The sequence below is a fragment of the Pholcus phalangioides genome, unplaced genomic scaffold (genome assembly GCF_987345545.1).
Source record: "Pholcus phalangioides strain wild (caught in Gottingen) unplaced genomic scaffold, Ppha-v1.0 ptg000022l_1, whole genome shotgun sequence".
NCBI classification, from domain to species: Eukaryota; Metazoa; Arthropoda; class Arachnida; order Araneae; family Pholcidae; genus Pholcus; species Pholcus phalangioides.
In genome coordinates this window covers 3,892,043-3,913,752 of record NW_028301615.1, presented here as the reverse complement: position 1 = coordinate 3,913,752, position 21,710 = coordinate 3,892,043, and the positions used below count along the sequence as shown (strand labels likewise).

The following is a 21,710-nucleotide window of genomic DNA, read 5'->3' as shown; positions in this document are numbered from 1 at the left end:
TCCGCTCGACGATTTTCTAGAGAGTGAGGATATTCACCGGATGAATTGGCCAGCCAGATCTCCGGACCTTAACCCTATAGAGCATGTCTGGGACGCTCTGGAGAGGGCAATTGCAACTCGAAACCCCCCTCCGGGAACCATCCAGGGAATGAAAACAGCGTTGCTGAACGAGTGGGACCAATTGCCACAGGAAATGATAAACTGCCTTATTTCAAGTATGAAATCACGCTGAGAGACCTGCATATCTGTAAGAGTGGACCATACCCCCTATTAACCCATTTTTTTGTTTATTCTGCAACCGCTGTTTCATACCTTCCGACTCCAATGAGTGCTAAGCACGCTCATGCATGTGTACCACAATTATTGAATGATTATTTGTTTTGTATTGTATCAATGTATGTACATATCAAATTTCATTAAAATCGGTACAGTAGTTCTAGAGATAATCAATAATCAACAATCAAATGACCAAGTCTGCAAATTCTCTTAATTTCTTACACCAGTGTATATATAGTTAAACACACTCCTGGTTATAAGGACATCAAAGATTCCATGAAATATATTTTGTCATTACAACCAAGGTTGACATTTCCTGGAGATTTTTTTGGTGAAAAATATAATCATATGCAAAAAATAAGATCTGCATGAAGTTGCAATTTCATTATGATTGAGGTGACCATATTTTATCGAAAAATACAGGGAAATTGGGTAGATGAAAATTATGTATATACGAGGTATTGTGCCAAACATGAAATAATCTTGTTTTTAACATTAAGCATCAATAGAGCAGCAAACAAACATTGCCTCAATGTGATGAACTTTGATTCCAGAAATCTCTTGGAAATACAACATAAAAACGAAGCACAGGCGATGAAGTTGGTTCATTAACACTACTCTTTATGGGAATCAGGACAGACTGCTAGGATAAAAAAGGCTAATGCAATATGGTTGACAGAGAAACAAGATAAACAAGACAAATAATATAAGCGATAGAGAAACAAAAAAACTACTACTGAGACTCCCCTTCCCCAGAGAACTGTATCGATGTTTTGTTACAGTCAAGGTCGTTATAATCGAGTTTGATTGTATATACTGTATATATATTATTTTTTGTTCATTGTAAATAAACTGAACAAAGGATTTTTTTGTGACAAATTGAAAACCATTATTTTTACATACCCCCTAATTTTTGCCCTGCCTGCCATCATACAACTTCTATCTGGTCGGTCAACTCTGCAGATGGCCATTTTTTTACAGAATGCCAAACGGCCGTCTTAGAGAAAAGTTTCACTGTATTTATATCTATGAACATCATATAACTACACACACACTGTTTTGTAGTTTTTATAATCAAACAGACTGTTTTGATTATAAATACAACAGCAATATGCTGTTTTGGTGGTTAATATGAAATAGCTTTGTATGAAATATTTTTGGTGACTATTTGACTTTGTTTTAACCTGGTTTCACTTTATACACATAGTAGAAATTGAAATAGGGAATGATATGATATTATAAAAAAAAGTTTCTTTCATAGGAATAACCACTATATTCTTCCTATCCAAGAAAACTTTTAACAGTAATATAGTGAAGAATTCATTAGAATCATAAAAATATGAAGTCAAATTGCTATTATGGAACCAATACAAGGGTCCTCCTTAATTACAATTGTTCTAGAAAACAAGCTAATTCTGATTGGTTATGTATTAAGTCTTGAGACACCCTGCAGTTCTCTATTCTTATCCCATTAAAACATGTTGGATAAAATAATGAAATACTGATCTATGAAGACTCTTTAAGCGGGAATTCAAACAATGTGCAGAATCTGCATGGCAGCAACTATGTTTCAGTCTCATAACTAATTATTTTTTAAGTTTAGAGTTCACTCGATATGCCTGCACATGAATTTGTCTTTTCAATAATGACCTATGTCTTGATGAACAATTTGTTTTCTACATAAATTTGAGTGGAAAAATGGGAGTACTTTTTTTTTTCTCAATAATTAGATCAATGGATTCACAATACTAGACCCCCAACATTACACAAAACTGGAGTTACCTTGTAAAATATTAAAAAGCAAAATATACCATTCCTTCCATTCCATGAGGAAGAAGCAAGACCAAGCCACTCTGTCTCACCCACTTAGCTTGTCCACTGCTTATAAACTGGTCAATTATGCACTGGGCTGTGTTCATGAAGTCTCCAAACTGCGCCTCCCAAATGACTAGAGCATTAGGGTTAGTCATAGAGAAACCTAATTCAAAACCTACAATAAAATAAAATTACTAGTCACAAAAATTAAATTCATGTTAAAACATTATTATTATTAAGAAAACCACATGCACACACCCACATGCAAATACACTAAAATGCAAAATTTTTTTGGACTTGATTTTGTTTTGAAATATTTAGAAATTTCAATAATAACCAATAGGAATAAAAAGATTAAAAATATGTATAAATTAAACATAAAGAGAATAAAAATAACCTTGAGGGATTTCAATCACATCAATATAAAAAATAAAAACATGTCAGAGGATTTTCTAAATCTATTTTTACTTATTTGCCTGAATCAAATAACTTGAGTGCAAAACTGCTCTAAAATATAAGAATGTAATGCACACGTACATCTGAAACTTTACACTGACTCCATACAAATCAGGTCTATTGGCACAGGGGCAATTTACTACGTTTTTACTTCTGAAGAAGTGATTGCATTGGAAATGTTTTGGTGAAACCTTATTGTACATTATACACAGAAATATTGTGCACATCTTATGCATGTTCAGAAGAGCTGCCATCTATTTCCAAAATTGAAAGTAAGAAACTAGCACATAATGATTATTTGTTATATATCTGTGGGATACAGTTTCAAATTTTTAAGTATATGCTGATGCAAGATGTTACAATCGAGGGGAAGCAAACTTTTGCAGCTCCAAGTTCTTTCTAATCAAGCACAACTCTGGTCTATCACCATGGGCAATTTGCTACAAAATACCTAATGAATTGGGCCGGAAGTGCACGTGTGTCTAAAAGGTTTTTCAATTTTGAAATTTATTTTACAATTTGTGTGAATACATGTTATATGATATTATTGGCAACCAAGGAGACAAATGTCCCATACTGGTTGTTGCAATGAATAGGTTTAAAAAATACAGTACAGTGATATTAGTTTCAGATATATGATGGGAAAAAAATACAAAAAAGATAGTTACAGATAAAAATAGTATAATTAACGAAAAATAAATGTTAAAAATTGCAATATAAATAATAAAGGATATTCTCATGCAACGGCGGAGGTGCTATAAAAATTACATACGAATAATATCAACACGAGTTCTTAATATAGACTTAATATTGACCCGAAATACACAAAAGAAAAAAAAATATGAATAACATATTAACGATATACATAATAAATATGGAGCCAACACATGAATTTGTACAGGATTATGGAAGGTGATTTAAAGATATGATTTAATTAAGCATAATGTTAGAGGATGTAATCAGAAATGGGACTCAATGTTAATGAGTTCGAGCAGGTAAAATTTGAGGCGTTTTTTAAAGGAAGTAAATGTAGTAGTGTCAGTGATTTCTCTGGGTAGATTATTATAGAATTTCAGAATCAAAAAGCAAAAGTGCTTTTTAAGAATATTTTTATGAACTAATGGCAGTGAGTAGATGGCATTTAGACGTGTAGAAGTATGTGATACGTTAAGAGGTAAGGAGTATTGGTGTTTTTTTATTATTAATAAGGATTTATAAAAGTAGAGGTAACTGGGAGAATTCTTATCGATGAAATTTATCAAATAGAGGGGTAGCATAATCATTAGTGATGCATCCGATAGCTTTTTTTTGGAGAGAAATAATAGGCTTAATATTAGTTAGATAATCACCTCCCCAAACTGAGAGACCACACATTAAATATGAATGAAATATTGAATAATAGAATGTTATGAGAAAGTGGCTGAATGCATATGGGGGGGGGGGTGTCAGTCGGAGTGGTGCAAGTCCCATTTTCAACAATTCTGACTCAAGTCCAGAAATGTCCCGAAATCTAGAAGTGCTAAACTGCTGGGGAAAAATTAACCTAGTCCCAGCTTCAATAGTTTGTCTCTAGATTGTGAAACAAAAATTTTTTAGCATGGGAACTGATGACGCCAATTATAATTAGTGCTGCCATCTATTTTTTAAACTATTTGCATGTTTGTAAGTCTAATGCTCTCTGTGGTGAGATATTTTAATGGGGAGATGAGCTCGCATTCATGCCTCAAAGTAGGAAACCACTTTTCAAATCACTACAACAATGGCACCAGTAGGATTCAACCTGGGTCCTCAAGATGTGAGCCCATCCCTAAGACCACACGACTGCACAGCAGTGCAGCTCCAAGTTGTAAAAACCAACTTAAGGTAGCCACAGTTTTGATGATTTCTTTTTGCGTTAACTTAAACAGGGTTCATACAAAATTTCCTAAATAAAAATTAAGGAATTTTCAAAGACTTTTAAGGAGTCATGGCAAACCTCATAACTTACAAGTTTTACAGCAAAAAAAAGGGACGGGGCACATATGCAAATTAATGTTTAATTTACCAAACAAATTTTCTCTCTTCTCAAAAATATAAACGTAGAAGTGGTTCAGAAATTACCACTTTTCATTTGTTACCCAGCATTACAAGAATTCATAAAATAATCAATCTACATATAGAGATAATCCATACTTTTCTGTTGTCACCAAAGTGTTCTGAAACTTCAAATTTCGGTCAAAAATATAACTCCCAACAGCATCACATAAATTATAAAAAAGTGATAATCATCCCCTCTCAATTGTTCTAAATAACAAACCAAAGCTAACAAAGATTTATTTTACAAAATTATTTATATATTTGCAACTCTTTATTCACCTCTCACTTTAACTGGATCAACACAGACACACACAAATTCTTTAAAATTAAGTTTTTAACTTTTTTGGCAAGATTGCTGCTGCCTTCTTGTTTTTCAGTTATACTCAGAAAGAAATTGTTGCAAAATGGGAGCAAATTTCAGGACATTCAACACAATGTTTGGCGATTTAACACTAGTTATTTGGTGACATTAGTGATTTAACACTCGTCATTTGGTGACATTAGTGATTTAACACTCGTCATTTGGTGAAATTTAAAAATTAGCACTCATAATTTGGTGGACTAGCTCTTTTACTCATGAAATGATTTTTTTTTCCTCTCAAAACATGCAGTGGCGACTTTTTTTTTCTTTTCTTTTTTTGAAAATGAAAACAGCAGTCAGTGATTGAGAAACACTGGACTAGAGTAAACCATCTTCAGCTGCATGATCAAAGATATGATCGAGGTTTCACGATGAAAAGCCTGATGAGAAACTGATAATTTGAAAAAGGAGCTGCGGTTACCACAATCCGATTTTCGGGGACAAAATCTTGAGCTGGAACTTGCCGGGAAAATTCAATATGCATCTAAATTCAATTTCAATCCTCCAAATTTTGTAGAGGACAAAAGTACTCTTTCAAATTTTGCGGATTTTTTTTTTCATAAAATAAAATACCGCTTAGAAAATAAAAAAATTTAATAATAATATTAACTCTTAAATAACCGCTGACGAGATTTCTCGTGTTTTAATGCTGAGACGTAAAAGGTCAGCAACAAGATTTCTAGATTTTTAATTTCCTATATGTATTTGTTTTTCATTTCCAAATGAGAAAATTGCTGGTCTTAGAGTAAGCCTACGGGAAACAATATGCGGTCATTTAAGTGGTTTTTTTTTAAATACCTCCCCTTAAAATTCTGGAGAAGAGTGAAATTACTCTTAAAAATTATTTTCTTGGATAATTCTAAGTGTGACTATGGAAGATGAGAGGAAGGGGTGGTGCTGAAGTATGAAGGAATAAAACACGCCCTCTGGGAAAGAATCGTTTTGTGACACACGAAAACAATTTTTTTTTGTGCCCTTTTCCAGAAGTCTGGGAATTTAATGTGCTGAGTGTGTCATTGTACATACCATAGAGGAGAAATATAAGTATTTCTCTATTTCTTCTCTAAGGTACATACAAGGCAGGTATAAAAGTATTTTGAGGAGTTTCTAAGCGTGTGCACACACACAAAGGGCTATTTGATGCAGAAAATAGCGCTAAAAATATGAAAATACACTATAAGAGCAAGATCTTAATTTTGGCGCAGAGTTCTCACCACTGGTAGTAGCATCATTTTCTGACAGGAATGATAGAACTTAGCTAACTTCTTTTTTCAATTTCATTGTCAATTTTTTTAACAGCACAACAATCTTCTTTTCCACATATCAGAAGCGGGTGTAGCCACTGTAGTCAGACCAATCAGGTGTCATTATCTCTTAGCTGCACTGGTCTTCAGCAGAGCTGTTCCCACTCACTACGGGTGGCCTGGAAATCTCTATAAAGAAATCTTCCCCCCCCCCACCAAACCTTGTTTTCCTTTTCCTCTTTTTTTCACAGGGACCTTCTTTCAGCATCAAGTACTACTCATCATCAACCATTCATCAACCTTAGGAGAAAATATTCCAGGGTGGGGGAAAAGTCATGACTTTTTTTAGAAACAGCTGGAAGGATTTCAAGGATTTTTTAAGCACCGTACGAACCCTGTATTTTTTCCATTCAAATCATTATTTTTTGTTATATATTTATGTCATTTTTTTTTTTCATTCAAATCATTATTTTCGATAATGAAGCGAAATATATATATTTTTTATTTGTATGGAAGAGTTCTGATCTATCAACAGAAATAAAAAAAATCAATGTGATATATGTAAAGGCCTTTATGCCAGTGTTTCCACAAAGTTTGTGTTGTGGCTCCTAGGGGTGTCACTAACCTTTTTCAGGGACATCATGATGAGATGGAAGTATTGATATGTGTGCCTATTAATGCTTTGAAGTGGTTCTTTTATGAATGCATAATATATACTAAACTCTTCTGGGAGAGCCACTGATGAACCACGAGTAGGGAAAGGGAACTGAAAGTGGCATAAGTTTGAGCGCCACTGCTTTATGATATTGATCTTTATGGTAAGTGTTGGTTACTCCTGAAAATCATCGCTGCATGACACCAATTGAAGAAATTTGGGTTTTTTATTCAACAAAAATGCAAATTTTTCACCACTAACACATTTGATAAAATACCTGGTTAAATCGTTTAATAGTATTTAAGCTACATTTCAATTACTGTTAATAATTCAACAGTAATGCTTTTGCCATTGACCAAAGTGCAGAGCAGAAAGTTCTCATCTTCTCAGTCACTGCTTTTTTTCAGCGAGGAATTTTAGTTCAAAAAAAAATTATTTAACAATAGTTAAGATATGATTATTTGAAATGAGCTAATTTCATAATAATTAGAATGTTTCTTGAAGTTTTTTGACTCGATTAATTTAATGTGAACTTGATTTTTTTAGCATTTGCTCCTTTCTCAAGTTTGTTTTGTTCTCAAACAGACAGTGGGTTCTCAAATTTTTGGCACCCTTGCCCGAAATTCGTGGTTCACCTGCGTCTCCCCAGAATAATTTAGTACAGTGAGGGGAATGCTTTTTCAGGAGCAGACCAAAAAACGAGAAGATAAAGTTTTGGAGGCTGGACACATTAGGATGTTGATTCATAATTGGAATTTTATACTTAGAAAGGAAGTAGCGGAATGAGTTGTAGACTTTGAAGACTCCCACGGTTTTATTCCAAATGAAAGACAATATTTGTTCTTTACAACTCTGAAAAAACAAATAATTATATTTCAATAACTTTAACACATATTTTTTAATATGTATTCCATTATTTTGCATATGCAACGTTTTAAATCAATTTCTATTAAAATTCTCACAACCATATTTTTCATACGCAAAAAAAGGGAACACCCCCTTGGATGAATATTTTTTTAAATGTTTGAAATTGAAAATTTCAATCCTATTGTTTTGAATATTGTGGTGGGCCTTAGTTTGCCCATCACTAATTTAGTAGATACTTTATTTTTTCACTTTTTAAAGAACCACTTGAAAGCACATAAATAGGCACAAAAATCAATATTGAGAGCTTGCTGCAATGCACACTTTGAGAATACTATATGGCACCATTGTTTGTGCGTATAGGTGTGAGGGAGGGGGTCACGCTCGTGAACGGTATTCATTTTGCTTATTTGTCTGTTCACCCTGGCATACATGTTAGTTATTGAAATAAAAATTTTGTGAGTATGAAAATTTTCTTAAAAGCACACACAAAAAGCCTTGCTATATGAGAAACAACTGAATTTCTCATTTATATACAGTGAATATGAAGATTTTATGTAACATGATTTCAATGAAACAAATTTGCTGCTTCAATGCATATTACAGAAATTAACAAAAACAGAAACTATTATACGTTTCCACCTACGAGGCAAAATATCTTTAGTATAAAACAATGCTGGGACTATCGTTTACCCATTTTTGGTACAAAGTTTGGATACGTAAATAACTCACACGTATGTCTATCGTTTTGAAAAAATAAATAAAAATACAGTACTGGATTATCTTTACAATTGTCAAAAGTTACCTGGACTCAAGAATCAAGAGCTCAATCAACATCCCCCCCCCCTAAAGAACAGGGGAGGGGGTTCTTTAGGGAGTGTTGCTTAATGCAGATGAAAGTATTTTGGGGAGAAAAGAGCTTTCGTTAGGTATTTGTGTATAATTTTGAAGAAAAAAAGGGAAAAGATATTTATTTTCTTACAATTACAGTAGACTCTCGGTAACTCAACACCCCAAAAGTATAGACAAACATGTCCACTTAAGCAGATATCGAGTTAGCGGGATCGTTTTTGTATACATAATTATATACATTCTAACAATTGTGTTAAATAAAATGCTAATTCTCATTAAATTTAATTCAGGGTTGTTTCAAAATAGAATCAAAACATAAAAAAAAATTTCCTCATGAAAAATAATCAAGTACATTTGCTTGTTTTTCTTTCCAAAGAGAAAACAAAATTTTTTTTACACTATTCACTTTATACTGCATTGTTCGACTTTTTCCTGACTGTGTAGGAAGCGCACATCTAGAGTTTTTAGTGAATCATGGAGAGATGGTACAGATACTTCTTCATCTGAACTTTCTCATTCTATTTCTTTGAAACATGAGGCACTTGCTTTGGGTGATTGATTCTAGAATATTGTCATCTGCCAAAAGTCCTGAAGTTACGCAAGATCAGAGTCAATACTCACAAATTCATCGTCGAAACAATCACAGTGCTATTTATGCTTTCTTCACACTTAATCTGGGAGGAATCTTAGCAGAAACCATCATTCTCCAAAGACTCGAAACAAAAACCAACTTGAAAGAAGCAGTTTCGAATCATGGCACTCGTACCTGAGTTCCCTGCAGAATCATTCAATCATTTCAACTGCATCTAAAACAGAAATTTTCGCTTCCATTCTAACATCCACAAATTTACAAACTTTTTGTCTGTAATTTTCTGTAAAAAGTTTTCATACTTAGGATAATTCCTAATTTCCTTGATTGAGACTTTTTGCAAAATCTTTTGCTTTCCCTTGAATTATTGGTCCTGATAATGGGATTGAGTGAGAACGAGGGATTTGAACCACAAAAGAGTTGCTTCCTCTACATCGCTGAATTCTGATTTCTTATGCATTTTCTGCTTGGTTCTTAAAAAGATTCAAATGCTGAAAAAACATTTCCCTCATTTTTAGCAAATGTTGAAATGGTGTTCCATGCAACTCCATATTCTTCTGCAATTTCACTCTGAGTTTTCTTGATTCTAGTTTTTGAAAATTTCAACTTTTGGTTCAAAAGTTAAAGCATTAGGTTTGCATAGAGCCATTGCATTCACAGCCGTCGATACTCACAATGACAACCAAATGACATATTCAGCGTCCAACCAGGCTTTAGCTCTTTTTCTTTTCCTTCTTTTCCAAGAAATAGTAAAACCGAGTTCTGCCAAAAACATTCTCAGCAACAGACAATATCAAAACTCACAATAGATAAGATTTTTATCCCATTGGGTGTTGAAATTGTCAACATCCAATAGGGATGACACCACACTTTAGGGATCATCCACACTTCTTTTGACCATGAAACGAATGAAAGACCTGTCCTGGAAACGCCACTAAAGTGACATGCAGGCTAAGAGTCTTCAAACATTCATTCTTCACATGTACACCACCCCCCTCTCACCCACAGCCCATAAAAGGGACCCATCATATAGAATAAAGAAACAAAGGATTATCGAAGTACCCATGGACAACGTGAAAAAATTCTTAGAATGGTAACACACGGGCAATTGTAAAAACCAGTTGTGGTAAAGGGACAAAAACCGTAGTTGACTTAAGCGGAGTTAAGCCAAACATGTGTCGAGTCAGAGAGTTTCCCCTTCATTGAAATTAGTATTGGGCCAACCAAGGGAATAATAGATGTCGAGTTATCCACATATCAAGTTATCAAGCTTCCACTGTACACGTTAATGATGACAATACATGTTTTATTAGTAAGAATATAAGCATCTCATTTTACTGAATTCAGTTTTTTACTGTGTTAAAAGAAAAAAAAAGAACAAGTGATCATTTGATCATTTTTGTCGCATCACGGTCATTTTCTACACACGAGGGCTAATTAGACCGGAACCAATTTATTGCTGATTATGAACAGCAGGCTTGTTTTTTTACTCATCGAGAGGTTGGTGCGCTAACCCCTCGATGGGGACACCCTGCGGTAGCAATTTTTTCTGTGGTCATGTCACCGTTTCTGTTGTGCCCTATGTCAGGAAAGTTTTCTGACAAGGACAAACCGAGTATCGAACTCGCAACACCTCTAAACATCCTTTGGTACTTTAGGTGAGTATCTTATCAGCCTGGCTGAGATATATTTATTTTTGGTCGCTCAATAAATTATAAGCAAAATAGTTTTATGGATAAAAAGTAAATGGCAGAAATAATTTGTGCACCAGTGACAAATAAACCAATCGAAGAAATAATTAGCTGTTCTGCTGTTGATCAAAATAGGAGTAAAAACCAATAAACCCATAATCAATTCCACACTCACAGATACTGTCACTCACTTAGTCATTTGTACGGTCACTAACGCACTTCTAAAGTCAATTTCACACTGACTTCATCACTCATAGTCATTCATTCACTTATATGATCACTCACACAGTCAGCCACTCATGCATTCCGGGCAAGTGAAATATCAGGTGCAAAATCTTCGGGGCAAAACATATCAGGGGCGAAATGTGACGGGGACGAAATGTTCCAGGGGTGAAAAGTCAAGGACGAAATGTTCCAGGGGTGAAAAGTCAGGGACGAAATTTTCCAGGGGTGAAAAGTCGGGGACGAAATGTTCTAGGGGTGAAAAGTCGGGGACAAATGCCGGAGGCAAAATTTTTGGATCCCATCATTTTTATAGTTTTTCTCTAAAATTTCACTTTTTTTTCTCTCGTCACATGGAACTAATCCAATACAGATATATATATATATAACCATGTACCACACATTGATGTTTGAAAAAGAATGAATTTGGCTCATACTGGGCCGTCTTACATCAGCACATCAAGAATTGGCCAAGGATCTCTGGTCACTTTACGAAATAGCCGGTCTAAGCCGGAATCATTTCTGCAATTCAGACAAACTTTGGCCAATTCGCAAAGTGACCAGCCCCGTCGCAAATAAGTTGTTCAGATCGACTGATAATAAAATTCCATTTACTTTCAATACATGTTGTATAGACTTATGGATAAGTCAATGAATAGAAGAATTCAGTATGTACTTGTGGGGGGTGTTGTTTACAATGTGTTCAAATGTTTCTGTGAAATGGTTTATTTACTACAGAGGTACACACATATCTGACATTTTCTTTTTTTTCTCTCTCAATAAACGGCTAATCTACTACATACAAATATGGATGTACAAAACCTTTCGCAATTTAAAAGAATTCCAATTATCCAGATTATTCTTGGAATTTGCAATTTTCTTTCAATGCTGTACATAAAATGCCATTAATTGCACCTCAATATTCCACAATCTCATATTTTGCTAAAATTAATGTTACTGTAAATAGAAAAGGTAAATTTTTTATATTTTTTACTTCATAAGACAAATTTTTGGTCTTTTGGGGCATATTCATTTTTTATAAAGCATTTTCTATTCGTTTTTAGGTCATAAAAATCCTTTCACTTTCCGGTTGAACGTCCTTAGACCACTAGACTACAAAGGCAACGAATCTCTCAATCTTTCCTTGGAGCTTGTGTACACTGAATGGGGCCGGAATACACTCAGGCCAAGCTCACAACCACTGACGCTGCCACCAGATGTCGACTTATACAAGGATGACGTCACTGTCTGCTACCATACAAAGGTTTTTAACAACTGGCTGTTGTGAAGATGAATTTTTGGAAAGAGAAAATTCAACTGCCTCTACAGGGAAATAAAAATCCTGGCCCTAGTTATAAGCATAACTGCCAACTACTACGGAATTTCCTTAGTTTCAATGAATTTCCACTATATAAACTACCACTATATAAAACCAATATAAAAACTACGGTGAATCGTGAAAAATTGCAGAAATATGTTTTTTTAGAAACTTTTTTTGTTCAAGGATTTCTTTGAATTCCATTATCCTATTGTGTACAAAATGACATCGCACAAAGACTGGAAGTGTGGAGTCTTCCAAAGAATAAATATCAAATTAATAACAAATCAACAATTGACCTAAAAAGGTGTGGTTAACACTAAGATAACTAATCGTGCAGGGGGGTAAACTAGGCTGGGGCAACCTAGGCCCTCTCTCAACTTCCCCTGTGAGAGAAAAGCTGAGAAAGCACATTACTATTATTATATTTTTTATAACAAGCAGCAACACATCTGCCCCCCCCCCCATATTTATTACCTCATCATAATATTATAAATTATAATGCTATCGTAATTTATATAATGTTAAAGTAATATCCCAACTTACATTACCACAAGTTGTGTGATTTACTATGAAACATTACATGTTTCTGATATTCAAACATAATCATGGGATTAATGCTGAGATATAGTAGAATATATTAAGTGAAAATCAAGTAAGAGTTATTTTATTCGATTAGAACAGTGGTTCCCAACCGGGGCTACGCGAGAGGCCGTTAGTGGGGTACGCGAAAAGAAAATGGTAATGCCAGCCATTCATCTAAAAAAAAGAAAAAAAAATTAAAAACATTAAAAAGAATTCTTAATGTAGGTAGAGGTTTTTACTAATATTGTCAGTTGTAATATATTGACTTTCCCTATCAATAAAATCTTCTTTAACAGAGGGGTTGCGTCTGCTGATAGGGGGGGTTCGCCCTTCCCTCCTCCCGCCCACGCCCAGACTATGATTGGAATTCGTGAACTCCTTCCTCTTGACTTACTTTTTTTTGGCGTTTTAGATTTGATTGTTGACACATGCCGGGCTGCACATAAAAGCGAAGAATTAATTTGTGTTGTATTTAACTTTTGTTGTGGGCATTTGTATTGAGGTGGGTGTGTGTTATTTCCACAATTTTCTACGTCAACTTTTCTACCAAGAACCTACTGCTCACGTGATTTGCGCTATGGTTCAGCGGCCTAAAACTAGATCTGTGCGGAAGCGGACTGAAACACCAAAATGTAATACTGTGGACCTGTAAACGTGAAAACATATTTCAAATCTTCCAAAAGTGGTTCTGCCAAAGCTACAGAAACATCCTAATACATTAGCTTTCGTATTGCGAGACAAGGGAAAAAATCACACTATTGATGAAAAGATGCTGTCAGATGCATATTTGCAGAGGAAAGTGCTCTTATAATGAGTTTAATATCTCTGTCAAATAATACAGTGTCTCGAAGAATACAGGACGTGCCAGACGATGTTGAGAGCACAGTAATAAATCACGTCAAAGGTTGTGAATTTTTTGTCTATCCAAGTCGACGAAAGTACCGACGTTGTGCAATATTCTGTGCTACTTGTAACTGCTAAGTACTTGAAAGAGAATTCGAAGTAAATCTTTTTGTCACCCATTGAAGGGAGTCATACTGTTAGAGACTTATTTGAAGCAATTAATCACTATTTCGTTGAAAAAGAATTAAATGGTCAAAATGCATTGGGTTCACAACAGATGGGGGAAAATCCACGGAAGGTTGCTGCTACTCAGGCCGTCGTGCCTGCGTGGCAGAAGTCACTCCCAAAATGAAATGGACTCACTGCTATATTTACAGACAGAGCCTTGCATTGAAACTGTTGCCTCCAAATTTGCGAAACATTCTTGATGAAGCGGTCAAGGTTGTCAACTTCGTCAAGGTGAATCCTACCAACTACAGGATGTTTAAATTGTTGTGTGAAGACATGAACATCCTTCACAACGCTTTGCTTTTGCACACCGAAGTTAGGTGGTTGTCCCAGGGTTAAGTCCTGACATTGCTGTTCAAACTTCGGCACGAAGTAGCCCTTTTTTTGGGAAGTGTTTGAAACATTTCACGATTTCTTGTCACAAGCTGAGCTAAATTTAACAGTCGGCCACTTGAAAGGATTAAAATCCTCGTTTGAAAAATATTTTCCAGAGCCGGAAATGGGTGATCGGTGGATATCTAATCCTTTCAAAGAAGAGTATTTTGAATCGGCTTCATTGTTGATTCCAGAAAAGGAGAAATTGTTAGAGCTGAAATTGTTGGTATCATCAGATACCCCTCTGAAGATCCTCTTCAATGACGGAATGGTGAACCTAGTCAGTTTTTGGGCTTGCCGCGGTGAGAATACGTTGCACTTTCTAGAAAAGCCATAATGTTTATGTTGCCGTCTGTTAGCACGGAGCTTGTTGAAATTGTTGAATAGGCGTTTTCTTTGTATACTAAAGCAAATTGAACGTAGCTCTGGATTTGAGTTTGGAGTCATCCTCTTTTGAGCTTAATTTTTCAAAACTTTGTAATTCAATTTACAGTCCCAAACATCACATTATTTTTTTCCAAATCTTTGTGTTAATTTGTTTGCTTACTTGAAAAATAAAAAAAGCTAAATATAATGAATTTATTTAATTTAATTCAACATGTACCTTTTTTTTTGAAGTTTTTTGAAAACTGTAATGGGTGAAAAAGATTGGGGGGGGGAGTATGGAGGATTCGGGGTGGGGTGGGGGGGTACGCGGAAAGGAACCGAGCCAGCTTGGGGTACGTGGACTGAAAAAGGTTGGGAACCACTGGATCAGAACACCATATGTAATGAAACTACATCAATTTCTGAGAGGCTACAGTATATGAAGATGAAAAATTTGCAGTGATTTAGTAATTAAATCTCAAGGGTTTTATGATATCAGCCATTTTTCTGGGAAAAGTCATAATTTTCAACACACCTGGTAAAACGGGTGGAGTGGAAAGTTGAAAAAAAGAGACAATTTAAGGTAAAAAAAATTAAAGAAGAAAATTTTTCTTTTTCCTCCCCAATACAATACAAAAAACATTTTGGTTCCTAATTGATCATCATAGTACACCCCCCCCCCCCCCGGAGAAAAATTCTAGTTACAGACCTGGGGGGGGGGGGAGAGATGAAACAAGCAAGGTGCGACGGCCAAGAGGTGCACCAAACTTCATGTTGTAGGGCTGGCTGAGTTTTTGGCTGCAGTCCTGACTGCATTAACTATTTACAGAATTCTTAAATGATTCTTGAACTCTCAAGAATTATCAAAGAAATATTACAATAAGTATTATTGCAATTATTCAAAAAATGTTAATTTTAGAGAAAGAAATCTTGATATTAATGAAATTTCTAAAAATGTTAATTTAGAAATTTAAAATTTGAACTTGTTAGAACTATCACTGTATTTAACAAGTGTAATCAATTACATTATAATTCCAAAGTTCTTTGTGAATATTATAAAAAAAAAAGTACTCTTCAAGAAACGAGTTTTCTCAAATATACAGTTATAACCATATTCCCAAATAACAAACCCACACACGCACAGGGAGATTTTGCTATTCAAGCTAACTATATACATAATAGAGAACAGTGTCCTTTATTTACGTCTGCTTGCTGTATTATGTGCCAGTGAAGAGCTTCCTACAATGAGATCAGCATTACTGAATTTAGAGGGAGGAGCTCATCTCAAACAGCAAGGGTGACAACTCTCAGACAAAGCAGCTAGGGAAAGGCACTGTTCTGACCAGGACCTGTTGATGCATCCTTGCCCGTTTTTGAGAGAACTTTTTACACACGTCAACTTGTCGTTACTCATTTTCAAAAGAATTTTTTCGACACTTCAACGCCTCTTCGCCGGTTGAAGGGTTAAGTGTAACAATCCCTTTTTATTCACTTAGTTAGAGAAAAAGCTAACTTTAATTTTGCTATTCATAAATTTTTTATCTTTACAAAAATAATTTTTATATCATGAATAACATCTAATATTTGTGTATGTAAGCCAACATTTTAAGGATCTTTTATTGGAATTAACTGGTTTTACCTCAATTCCCTTCTTTTTTTTGGTTTTTAATTGGCAACAATAAGGGGAGGTCTATTTTCATCTGGAAGATAAATATGGTTATCCTAATAAGAGATTTTTTTATTGTTCAACTCCAAATCAGAAAGGGTACGGTTTATCTTCTGTAGTCTGATTAATTATAATAAATGTTATAGTTAAAGAAGAAAGGAGTCTGTGGTGGAATGCAACAGCTTCAAAACACAAAGAAATTTGATAGAATTTAAAAAATTGTAAATAATAACCAAAATCTTTATTACTACAAACAATGTTTTTCCTCCATGTGGTTCTGTGTCCGATGCATATTTTGTAAAATGCATTAATACTACCTAAATGGTAACATTATTTGTGATTCACTTAGTAGTTAGTCATTCAGCACAAAGTAGAAAAAAAAATGTATTCTTACCAAGAACAGCATATTCAGACAAGGAACTGTTGCACACTGTATATGGGGCTTGATGTGGATACAAATGGCACAATGGTCTATAGGTTGTTTTGTCAATTGTTTGATGATGAAGAACATGATGGCGATGACTAAGAGGCAAAAAACATCAGAATATATAATTATAACCAGAAAAAAAATTACATTTCAATATGCTAGGATATGCATCTCAAATAACATAATTAAAAAAGAGAGAGAGAGGGAGAGCGAGAGAGAGAAAGAAACAGGCACAATCTGCTTCATCATGCAGTTCTAAAAATTAAATTTTTTCTCATTATTTTAGGCACAAAAGAATGTAACCTACATCAAAATACTAACTGGCTATACCAAAGTCTTTTTTTTCCTAGACCAGTGTTTCTCAAAGTGTCACGGCTCCTGGGGATATTACCAACATTTTTCAGGGTGTAGCGATGAGCTATAGACATTGGTTTGTGCCTACTTATGATTTAAACTGGTTCTTTTACATGGGAAAATATCTACCTAAGGGCAAAAGTTTGAGAACCATTGTCCTAGACCAGCGTTTGCCGAAGAGGGCAATATCGCCTCTGGAGGGCAATGGAATGGTCTAGGGCGCAATAGAAGCTATGAGTATAACATAGGGTTGTATGGATTGGCTTGAGTTCAGGGGGCGATGAGATAAAAATATTTTCTGAAGAAGGGGACGATGGAACAAAAAGTTTGGGAAACTGATTCCTAGACCAGTGGTTGTGACCCCCCACTACCCCGTAGGGTCATGTCAATGAGCTAGGGGGGTTGCGAGAGATTCTCCAAAATAAAAACCTCGAGATAAGAAATTAATTTTTATTTAAAAATATGTCAAATTAAAGAATGTCTTTATTCAGCTGAACTAATTACAATGTAATATCAAATTTTACTTACACAATAATTAATATATTGGCTCCGTCATGCCAGAATCATGAATGTGCAATGTCCTTGCAAAAAAAGAATGTGGGAAATGGTTGAATATTCACTCTACCCATGTTAATCTATGAAAATTATTTTCCTAAAATATTTGAATAGGGATACACATTCGCATTTCAGACACAAGTTAGAACAAGAAAGCAAAACAAGGTATCCAAACAGCTGATAAAAAAAGAAGAAAAATGTGTACATTTGTGCTTCTGGCATGAACTGGATGATATCAAGTTAGTACTTTTATAGGGTCTTAGAGAGAATCGCACTGATTTCAAAATTGTATGTTTCTTGAAAATTAAAAACCCAGAATAGAATGATAAGTATTATGTGAATTTACAGGATGGGAACGGATGGACGGAAGGGGGGAATACGTCTACATTTTATGAACAATTTTTTTTAAAGGCCAATTTCAAGTGTAGAATCATTTGAAAAATCGGATGGTCCTTTCTTAATCACCCTGTATATGAAAATCAAAGACCAGTTTTGGATTGATCCTTGCTACATTTCCATCTTAGACACAAAGTACATAAAAAAACAAAGTAAATATTTATGATATTAAAAAAAATTGAATATCTATGGAAGTCAATATTGCACAATAAAAGTTTATACAAGCGTTCCGAAAAGAGCTTTCGGGACAGCACATTGACTTGCAAAAAATCGGAATGTCCCAGTTTTCTGGGACATATGGTCAGCATATGAAAGGGTCAAGATAACATTTTTTACAAAAAAGTGTATGCACTACTGTCATATATGCACAGGTATATATGACAGTAGACAACTAATAATATGCCTGTACACAATAGTCAGATCACGATTGTGAAAATATTTCTTGGGTACTAAGTATTTTGTAACATTTCTGCGTTTTGACTTGAACGGCAAAATTATGTACGTTTTAATGTGAGATTTCAGAGCATACATGTTGAAGTCTCTCCACAGGGAGCAATCAGGCCAACAACATCTGAATTCATGTGCATATATACAAAAAAAAAAAAAAAAACCACAGCCTGTGACTTTTCATATCTCAAGGGCAGAAGAGTACCTCAGTCACCATCAGTGTTTATCCAATTAGTGAATAGAAAGAGAAGATATTGCCATTGGTAAAAGAAACTTTTCACCACCAGTAAAAAAATTAAAAAAAAAACCTCCCAGATGAAAGAAATGCCATTTTGGACAACTTGTACGCTATCAGAAACCATGGTAACTAAGTTCTACAAAAAGAAGAAAGTGTCATCGGTTTGATCATTACTTTCATAGTGAGAACACAATTCTACAAGGGGAAAAGCTAATTTCTACACAAGATTTGAAATAAAAAATTTTCTCAGATAAATTATTGTTTATATAGTCAGTTTCAAAATAATTGTACTGAAGGAAATGTTTCCATTATTGGCAATACTGAAAACAGTTATTTTAATAAGCCACTGTTCAAAATGTTCAAATTTTTCCTATCTACAATACAATTGAGTAGTCACCACATATGGTCACTTTGGAGTGTGAGGCTACGCAGGACCCCAATGTAAAGCATCAACTCCACACTTCCAGTAATACAAAAAAAACCTGCAGTAATAACTACAAATATCTGATTGTTTAGGCTTTTATAAACTATTATTGAAAGGATTTTTAATGAAAAATTATTAGAAAAAGCAGGTCCTATCATCCACTGAAACATTGACTATGATCCATTGGAATATAGAAATCGATAGGTTTCTTGACTGCTGTATTAGCATGACAATATTATCAAACCTTACCTGAATGTGCCTCTTTCCACATCTTGACCACTTAATCTTACATGTATTCCATCTTTCAGCAGTGATCCAAATGCCATTGCTTCAGCTAGAGCCCAATCAACTATCTTGTTTTTGACCATATCCATTCTTGCCTTTAATATGCGCTTGATGCCGGGATGAATACTAAAATTACCTGGAGGTGGTGAACTAAATTCTGAACCTATATGTGTTAATACACTTTCATCCACACCAGTTGGTTCACATTTGAATCGGTCGTCCTTGCCAAAAAAACCTGTTATTTTAGATACACAAAAAAATAAGAAAAAAATAAGAATATATCACAAAACAAGTGACAAAAATTTTTTATTTTTTATTATGAAATTGAATTTTCTTCATATAAGCACACCCACATTTCACATATTGATATATTTGATTCTTAATTATTGCTAAAACTTATTTTTCACTCGAAAATTAAGAAGCATGTTTCATTAAGGAAAATCAAAACTGTTTCATTCACAATTTTACACTAGTGCTTGGAACATGGTTTGACTTAACCCATTTCATGTCACTGTTCATTGCATGCTTCCTTTAGTGTCAGACAATAACTGGAAAATCAGGGGGCATGGCAGTGCCCCTGCGAAGTCGAGCAAAACAAGCACAGCCATAACATACTTTTCTGGAAACAACTTGAGGTACTTTTGAGACCCCATATCTCTTTACTGGAGTTGTGCAGGTATTTGAGACTTGGCATATCCAGAGCTTTATACAAACTTAATTAAATTTCTGAATTTCACCTTCCCTTCCATCATTTGTAGTTAATGAGAAATTTGAACTCAAAGTTTCGTTATTTTGACACTGACTCACTCACAATCATCAAAAATCCCAGGAACTTCTAGCAGCCCTAGAAACATCAAATTTGGTATGAAGGTAGTGTTTGGGATACACAAAATAAGGGAAAATGAAAAAATCCGGAAAATTCCTCTCAGGATACTGGAAAATTCTGGGTATTAGGAATTGATGGCAAAATCAATACCAAATGATTGAGAAATTGCCAATTATTGTTTGTTCAAAATTTAAAATTGCTCAAAATCAGCTGAGGAAGGGAAACAAAGGGTTTTCACACACATAAACTACAGTGGTATTGGTTTAGTGATGTGTAAATATCTAAATTCAGTGTTATATATACTTTTGAAAAACAAAAATTTAATTTATTATAGCACTAATGGGGGGTCGTCTTGAAAGCATCCATAGCCCTGAACACCTGTTTCACCCCCAAATACCAGTGTTTACAAGTTTACATATTTAGTCTTTGAAATTGACACAATCTTTTCATAGTGAGACTCCTTATCACTTGAGGTGCCTTGGATGGGTCCATGAATTAAGATGTGGCATTGGCACTAATGTCATCAATTTATTTTTCTAAAATCACACATTTTTGATGGGGGGGGGGGAAAAGCCTAATTTTAATTTTGCTTCATGGACATTGAATGAATCCAGAAAACATACAAGATTTTTTCCCCATAAATTCTTCGAATGACAACTCTAGAAAAGGAGATCAGAAGGTAAAATACAATGAAAATCAATCTGAATTTGGTATGTACATACAGTATTTGTTATGTGCAACAAAAATATGAAATGAACATTCACACAATTTCACGAATTTTTGTTGCAGTTATTATAATTTAATTTATATGTTATACATTATCTTTGTCCATGATTTTAGTAAATACTATGAATTCAACTGATCTACAATGAAAAAACATATTTTCAAATGCACATATTTTATAAAATAGGGTTGGAATAGAAAAATTACTGTCTATTAAAATGATCCTGCTGCAAGGTCATAGCGGGGATATACGGACCCCTCCTGAAATGTAAGAAAATGGCCAAAATTTATGGGAAAACCATAGTGAATTATATTGTTTGACTACTTTGCATCCTGCTCAAAACACTAGTTGCCCCCCCCCCCTACATCTGAAATATATTTTGAGCTACGGCCCTGTTATGGATACTTTCTCTTTCTCAAATGGGGCAACACATTTTGGAATCTTGTGCAAAATAGAAGGAGCAGTTACAAAGGGAGAATTCAGGCCCCCCCTCTAGTCCAGAGCCCGGGGGACACTAGACCCGCCTGCTTTCCATCCCCACCCTAGCTGCGG

General features: G+C 34.6%; 1 protein-coding gene across 1 annotated transcript in view; it reads right to left on the bottom strand.

Annotated features, from left to right (window-relative positions):
- The window catches only part of LOC149069368 (2-oxoglutarate dehydrogenase complex component E1-like), an 89,586-nt gene that overhangs the window by 41,892 nt on the left and 25,984 nt on the right, over positions 1-21,710 (bottom strand). Inside the window, exons 14-16 of the mRNA XM_089250236.1 lie at positions 19,573-19,843; positions 16,877-17,004; positions 2,088-2,266 (exon numbers count right to left, since the gene is read on the bottom strand). Of these exons, the coding sequence (XP_089106362.1) occupies positions 2,088-2,266; positions 16,877-17,004; positions 19,573-19,843 (578 nt within the window). The remainder of the gene's footprint in view (positions 1-2,087; positions 2,267-16,876; positions 17,005-19,572; positions 19,844-21,710) is intronic.